We start from the raw sequence: 7663 nt of genomic DNA, 5'->3' as shown, positions 1-7663 counted from the left end.
CTGTCATTTACATCACTTCTTGTGTTTTATTTTCCACTTAAATCACTTCTGTAGCTCATTGAAGCTGCAGCATAACATATTTCATTGAATATGATACCATTCAGTCTCAAGGAAAGTTCCAGGAAAGGAATAACAATTTTTAATCTATCACAGTGTGAAGCACTGATGTATCTTAGCTGAATCTGCAGACATTACAGCTGACACGTAAAGGCATAATAAATGATGTCTTCACAAAAATGTCTTTAATATGTAACCATGCAGGGGTATAAATATAAAAATGAAAGATGACAAAAATTAATGTAACATCCACTCCCTACACAGTACAAACAATGCAACAGGCACTGCTAGGAAGCTTTCCATTAAAGAGCATCAGTTTTACCCATTACTCTGGACCCACTGTCAGTCTCTGCAAAAGAGCAGTCAGCAAGTATTCTACACATCAGATATGAAGTACCCACTCATCTGTGTCAGAATTCAACACCTCTCGCAATCAGCACTTCAATGATCTAATGCCACTTCTACTTACTTCTACACTGTAACATGACAATGAGACACTTCTACATAACATGCCTAATGTGTCTGAATGCACAAGACAAAATGTTTCAGTGCAGTGGACACCACCATCCTAAATGATATTAGTTCATATAGTAACTGTTGCCAAGAGCACTGTTATATCATCTGGCTTCCCACCTGAAAATAAGACAGTTACATATGTAATTCAGAAATACCTTAACTGTTACCAATCACATTCAGAAGGAAAAACAAATATACAGAACAGAATCATATAAAATATAGTGAAAGAGGTTTATATTGTAGATTGTATAATGCAGTTTATGGACAGAAATAATTAATAGCTCTTTTACCAAGGAAACCTATAAAACACTCTTGTATTACATGTATGTAAGTCATCAACAGTTACATAAAAAAAGAATTAAAACTTATCCTTTAAACACACACAGTACAGTGTACATAACTTCCTCCCCTTCCATTCCCACAATGTCACCAAGGTGAAAACCTAAATGGCTCCGATGTTTCAAATTATCACCTTCAATTTAAGACTAGTGAAATTATGTACTAAGTAATCACCTGGAATGACCATGGCTAGGTTAATCTTTGATAGAATAATTGATGGCAAATCTGCCTATCCATTATTTAATTCTTAATAATACAGTCACTATGCAATATTTGGATGTCAAAATTAAAACACTGCTGCACACTGTGCATCACATGTCATGTGACTGGTTCAAGAAAGTAAACTAATCTTAAATGTCATTCTAACTGTGAAGATAATTGCTATTATTATATCTGAAAATGAATGGTGATTTCAATGACTATGGAAACTTGCAGCTGTCACTATTCAGCTCAGAAGACAACTATGCTGAACAGTCTAATTTACAGAGCTAGGATTAATTTGGACAAGGAGCACCTTGACTCCAAGATGAACGACACAGGAAAATTAAAAGAAATGCTGTGCTCTATTAAAATATAATCTCAAGCTGAGAATGCTATGGATTTATAATATTCTTGTGAGAGTAGCAACAGTTACACGAGTTAGTCTGTAAGGACTATTGTTGATCATTGTGTTTAACATCAGCATCACCTGAAGTACAGGAATTTTGAAAAATATGTTGTGCCTGTTACATAAAAAAACTTGGCATTTTATCCAAATTAGATGCTGCAAGTTTATTGAGAACTTTTTATCCATCACCCTGTAAAGTTTCTTGAGCCCTGGGCTCCACAGATCTGAATCAATCGAAGTATTAAATTAGAACAATTTATGCCACAAGTGCTTTGTCTCCTAAGACTGGCAGCCTAAAAAACTTAATTTTTGTTTAGCATTGTTCATAGTTAAGTTACTGAACAAAGTGTTGAACTGGGCTTAACTTCAATATTAAACCAAACGGAAGGAGGCTATCAACAATAAACAAGAGCAAGAGCCTCTTGCAAAAACAACATGGGAATAATTGGTGTATTACTTCACTAAAAGTGCAGCAACTTTAATTTGCAGGGAGGCATTATAAACTTGTGTTTTGAGTGAGGTTTTTGTTCGGAACATATAACAATTTTCAAGTTGGTGGTTAGATTACAATCTAAAAGTACAGCTTAAATAGCTGTGAGTGAAACAAGAAGCAGTGACATTTAAATACAATCTCAATCACCCATACTTTTGGTGCTTGGTTGAGCTGGGACCTGACAACGGAGCTAAGATTTAACTGCACATTCTGCTCCATATTAAGTTCTATATATGTACATGTCACATATCAAGCTTAATATACATGGTATGTGTAAAAATTTTGGTGAATGCTATCAGATAACAAACAAAACGTAAGATACAAACAAATGTTCTTTACTGTCCTTCAAAATAGCTTGCACGCGGTACAACACACTTTTGACAGTGCTCATACAGATTCTGGAAACTATCAGCAAAGGCCTCCTGTGGAATCAATCACAGAATGGCTGTCACATGATCTTTGATGGCATTCACGTCCACACAATGTTCACCTTTCATGGCCACCTTCAAGTAGGCAAACAGGAAGAAGCCTGCAGGAGCCAGATCAGGGGAGTACGGAGGATGTTCAAGAACAGTTACCATCTTCTGCACCAGGTATTGGCGCACACGACTCACACAGTGTGCAGGGTGCATTGTTGTGGACTAGCATCCATTTTCCAGTCTTGTGCAACTAAGGCCAAACCTGCTGGATATGCTGTAGCAATCTGTTCAAAACAAACCGGTAAAATGCAGCATTAATGGTTTGAGTTGCAGGAATAACTTCCTTGTGGATGATGCAGTTACTGTCAAAGAAGGTGATCAACAGTGTTTTCACCTTGGATTTTTGCAGACAGCTTTCTTTCGTTGCGGGGAGGATGGTGAACACCATGACAAATTGCCATTTTTATTCTGGATCGAACTGATAGCACCAGGTGTCACATCCTGTGACAATGGTGTTCAGAACCAATGAATCCTGGTCACCTATGGAAATGGTTTTTTTAAGGGAGCAAAAACAACCAGAGTCATATACACCCAAGTCAAAACTATCGAACACGTGGACAGAGAGGAGTTAAAAAATGACTACATCTCAATCCCAATCAATGTAAGAGAAGACAGCTAAAAAACAGGGACATGGAGAAAGGTCTATAAAATACACTATAAAGAAACAGAGGTACAGACCAAAATTTGAATGGCCTTAGCCACATTGCTAGGATGGATGAAAAGTAAAACACAGTCAACAGCCTGCGTGTCCTTTGCTAAAATGGCCGATAACTCAGACAGGAAGCTTAAGTGGGGATTCCATCAGGAAATGGCAGACAGTTAAAACTTGGGTGCAATGTGTAAAAAGTGGTGGGTAAGTGCCACTTAACAAATGATGGCTCAAAAGGCAGTGCCCAATATGCAATCTAGTTAAAATGACCTCCATGTGGTGAGAGGGCCAAGAGGAGGCCATCCAAGCCGCTGCGTGAGACTTAATAACATGAAGCTTATTCCCATGAAGGGAGGACCAGTGGTGATGGTAAAGTGACGCTGCCTCCTGACAGATGGCAACACAGAGATCATCGGAGGGAATATAAGAACCAGTGGGCTGAGGTACAAGGACTGCAGCGTTTGCAGCAGGTTCAGCAGTCTTGTTTCCTGTTGGACCGACATGACCAGAAACCCACATAAACAGCACAGTGGCTCCATCAAGAGTGAGCAAGTGACTGTTTTCCTGGACCAATTGCACTAAGGGATGACCAGTCTACAGCACAAAGAGGCTTTGAAGTGCGCTGAGGGAGTTTGAGCATTGTTGTTGTTGTGGTCTTCAGTCCTGAGACTGGTTTGATGCAGCTCTCCATGCTACTCTATCCCGTGCAAGCTGCTTCATCTCCCAGTAACTACTGCAACCTACATCCTTCTGAATCTGCTTACTGTATTCATCTCTTGGTCTCCCTCTACGATTTTTACCCTCCACGCTGCCCTCCAATACTAAATTGGTGATCCCTTGATGCCTCAGAACATGTCCTACCAACCGATCCCTTCTTCTGGTCAAGTTGTGCCACAAACTTCTCTTCTCCCCAATCCTATTCAATACTTCCTCATTAGTTATGTGGTCTACCCATCTAATCTTCAGCATTCTTCTGTAGCACCACATTTCGAAAGCTTCTATTCTCTTCTTGTCCAAACTATTTATCGTCCATGTTTCACTTCCATACATGGCTACACTCCATACAAATAATTTCAGAAACGACTTCCTGACATTTAAATCTATACTCGATGTTAACAAATTTCTCTTCTTCAGAAACACTTTCCTTGCCATTGCCAGTCTACATTTTATATCCTCTCTACTTCGACCATCATCAGTTATTTTGCTCCCCAAATACCAAAACTTCTTTACTACTTTATGCGTCTCATTTCCTAATCTAATTCCCTCAGCATCACCCGACTTTATTCAACTACATTCCATTATCCTCGTTTTACTTTTGTTGATGTTCATCTTATATCCTCCTTTCAAGACACTGTCCATTCTGTTCAACTGCTCTTCCAAGTCCTTTGCTGTCTCTGACAGAATTACAATGTCATCGGCGAACCTCAATGTTTTTATTTCTTCTCCATGGATTTTAATACCTACTCCGAATTTTTCTTTTGTTTCCTTCACTGCTTGCTCAATATACAGATTGAATAACATCGGGGAGAGGCTACAACCCTGTCTCACTCCCTTCCCAACAACTGCTTCCCTTTCATGTCCTTCGACTCTTATAACTGCCATCTGGTTTCTGTACAAGTTGTAAATAGTACTGCGTGAAGAGTTTGACAGAGCACTGAGAGACCTGAGTCGAAACAAGGCCCCGGGAGTAGACAACATTCCATTAGAACTACTGACAGCCTTGGGAGAGCCAGTCCTAGTTTGAGCATATGACAACTGAAAAAACTGTGTCGCCAGATGTACTGCGTGGCCTGAGACAGGGTGAAGAGTGCTGCTGTAAGAGTTGGTGACAAGCCAATGCTTGAAAATTCTGCGCCAATGACTAAGGCACACTCGACACCACAGTCAGTCTGAGAGCCATCGGTGTACACAAAGGTACTGTCGTGAAGTTCCATGCGAAACTGAAGGTGATAGAGCAAGGCTGGAGTAGTGTCCTTCGGAAGGAAATGAAGGCCAAGGTGAACACGGGCCGCCACATGACGCCAAGGTGGTGAAGGGTTCACACCCACCAGGAAAGTTGCAGGGAGTGAAAAGTTAAGCTGCTGGAGCAAGAGCCAAAAAGAGAACTCCAGGAGGTAACAGAAAAGGGATGTGCCCCACACTGGCGATCAAAGGTGTCATCAAAGAAGGAGGCATAGCACGGGTGGCCATGCATGGCTGACAAACCGCATGCATACCTCTGAGGAGAAAGTCACAGTGGTAGGACAGCGGTAGTTCAGCAGCTTCTGCATACAGACTTTTGATCGGGCTAGTGTAAACAGTGCCAGTGAACAAACAGATGATGCCACAATGGCAGATAGTATTGAGACATCATAAGAGGGATGGGCACGCAAACGCATAAACAAAGCACCCATAATGTAGTTTCAAACGGACAAGGGACAAGTAAAAACGGAGGGGAGTGGTTCAATCTGCGTCCCATGAAATACCATTGAGGACACAGAGGACATTGAGGGATCACGTACAGGGAGCTGCCAAGTAAGACACGTGGGAAGACCAAGAGTTTTTCCTATCAAGCTTAAGGCCCAGTAATTTCATAGTTTCAACAAACGGGAGAGCAACAGGCCCAAGATGTAAAGACGGTGGAAGGAACCAACTGTGCCGCCAGAAATTCGTACAAACAGTTTTGTCAGTGGATGCTCCATGAGTAAAGACAATCGAGACATTGCTGAAGACTCCATTCAATGAGACAAGTATGTGGAGAACTGCAACAGATGGCAAAATTGTTAACAAAAAGGGAGCCGGAGATGCCTAGTGGAAGACAGACCATTATATGGTTAATGGCGACAGCAAAGAGTACGCCACTCAGGACAGAACCCTGAGCCACACTGTTTTCCTGGATAAATGTGCCTGACAAGGCAGAACTCACACGGACCTGGAAAACTCTGTCTGTTAAAAATTCCTCAAGGAAATGGTGCAGGCAGCCACATGTGTAAAGCGAACAGAGGATACCAGTCCTCCAGCAGGTGTCCTAGGCTTTCTCCAAATCACAAAACATGGCCACAGTCTGGGATGTCCAGAGGAAACCATTCATGATATGGGTGGACAATGGACTAAGTGACGTGATGGTCAACAGCAGAATGGCACTCTCAAAATCCACACTGTGCAGTGGTTAGTAAAGTGCAAGACTCGAGCCACCATACCACCCGGGCATGAATCATATGTTACACAACCTTGCAAATAGAGCTGGTGAGAGAGGTGGGGTGGTAGCTATAAGGAAGGTGGTTTTCGTCACCAGGCTTAAGTATGGGTATGACAGTGGTTTCACGCCAGTGTCTTTGAAATGTGCGCTCTGCCTAGATGCAGTTTTATGTATTATGCAGAAAGTGCTGCAACATCTGAATGAATGTTAACACAGCATCTGGCCCTGGGCAGAGGATTGCCATGAAGTGAGAGCATGATGTAGCTCTCTCATAGTAAAGGCGACACTGTAGCAATCACGATTCTGAGAAGAGAAGGATATCGCCCGAGCCTCCTCCATTCGTTTCTGGAGGAGGAAGGCTGGGTGATAGTGGGAAGAGCTCAAAATTTCCACAAAATGGCAGCCCAAGGTGTTGGAGATAGCAAAAGGGTCCACGATGACATCGCCCGCTACTGTCAGGCTGGAAATTGGGGAACGAGTCTTGGTCCTGCAGGGCTTTTGGAGGCTGACCCACGACAGAGGAGGGAGTGGAACTGTTGAAAGAACTAGTGAATGAAATCCAGCTAGCTTTTTTGCTATCCCGAAATATGCGACGACACTATTCACACATCTTTTTATAATGAATGCAGTTTGCAATTGTAGGATCGTGATTAAAAACGCGGAGAGCACATCTCCACATGCGAATTGTGTTGCAGCATGCCTCAACCCACCAAGGGACCAGGACACGGCATGGTAAAGAGGAAGTGCAGAGAATGGAACGTTCTGCAATGCAATGGTAATTATAAGCTTTGTAAGATAATGCACCTGGTCATCACAACTTTGGATATCGTGTTTGTCAAAGGTTGCCAGAGAGAAGTAAAGATGCCAGTCGGCCTTAGTAAGCTGCCATTTGGGTGCGCACACAATTGGGATGTGTGTCAGCAAATGGATAGCACATGAGAAAGGGTCACTCGAGTATCAGAAAGAATGGACCACTCTAGATGATGGGCATGTTAGGCAGTGCAGAAAGATAGATCCAAATGGGAATAGGTGTGCAAAGAGTTGGAAAGAAACATGGGTGCTCCTGTGTTCAGGCAGAAGAGGTTCAGTTGATTAAGAAGGTCAGCCAAGAGGGCATCTCTCCAACAGGTTCTGGAAGAACCCCAAAAGGGATGGTCATTAAAGCCACCGAGTAGCAGAAATGGGGGAGGTATCTGCCTAATAAGCTGGAGGAAGTCTGGCCTGGTGACATTGAATGATGTAGGGATATAAATGGTACAAAGGGAAAATGACTGAGGAAGAGGCAAACTGTGACAGCTTTAAGATGGGTAGTCAGGGAGATGGGTTCACTGTTGACTATGAACAT

At 42.3% G+C, this 7663-nt stretch overlaps 1 protein-coding gene across 1 annotated transcript in view; it reads right to left on the bottom strand.

Moving 5' to 3' along the window:
* Positions 1–225: 225 nt before the first annotated feature.
* LOC124787585 (protein phosphatase PTC7 homolog) overlaps positions 226–7663 on the bottom strand; it is a 117196-nt gene continuing 109758 nt past the window's right edge. Inside the window, exon 5 of the mRNA XM_047254350.1 lies at positions 226–690. Within this exon, the coding sequence (XP_047110306.1) occupies positions 641–690 (50 nt within the window). The 3' untranslated portion in view covers positions 226–640. The remainder of the gene's footprint in view (positions 691–7663) is intronic.

This window comes from Schistocerca piceifrons, chromosome 1 (genome assembly GCF_021461385.2).
Source record: "Schistocerca piceifrons isolate TAMUIC-IGC-003096 chromosome 1, iqSchPice1.1, whole genome shotgun sequence".
NCBI lineage: Eukaryota > Metazoa > Arthropoda > Insecta > Orthoptera > Acrididae > Schistocerca > Schistocerca piceifrons.
Note: the sequence above shows the minus strand (reverse complement) of the source record. Positions and strands in the feature narration are given on the sequence as shown.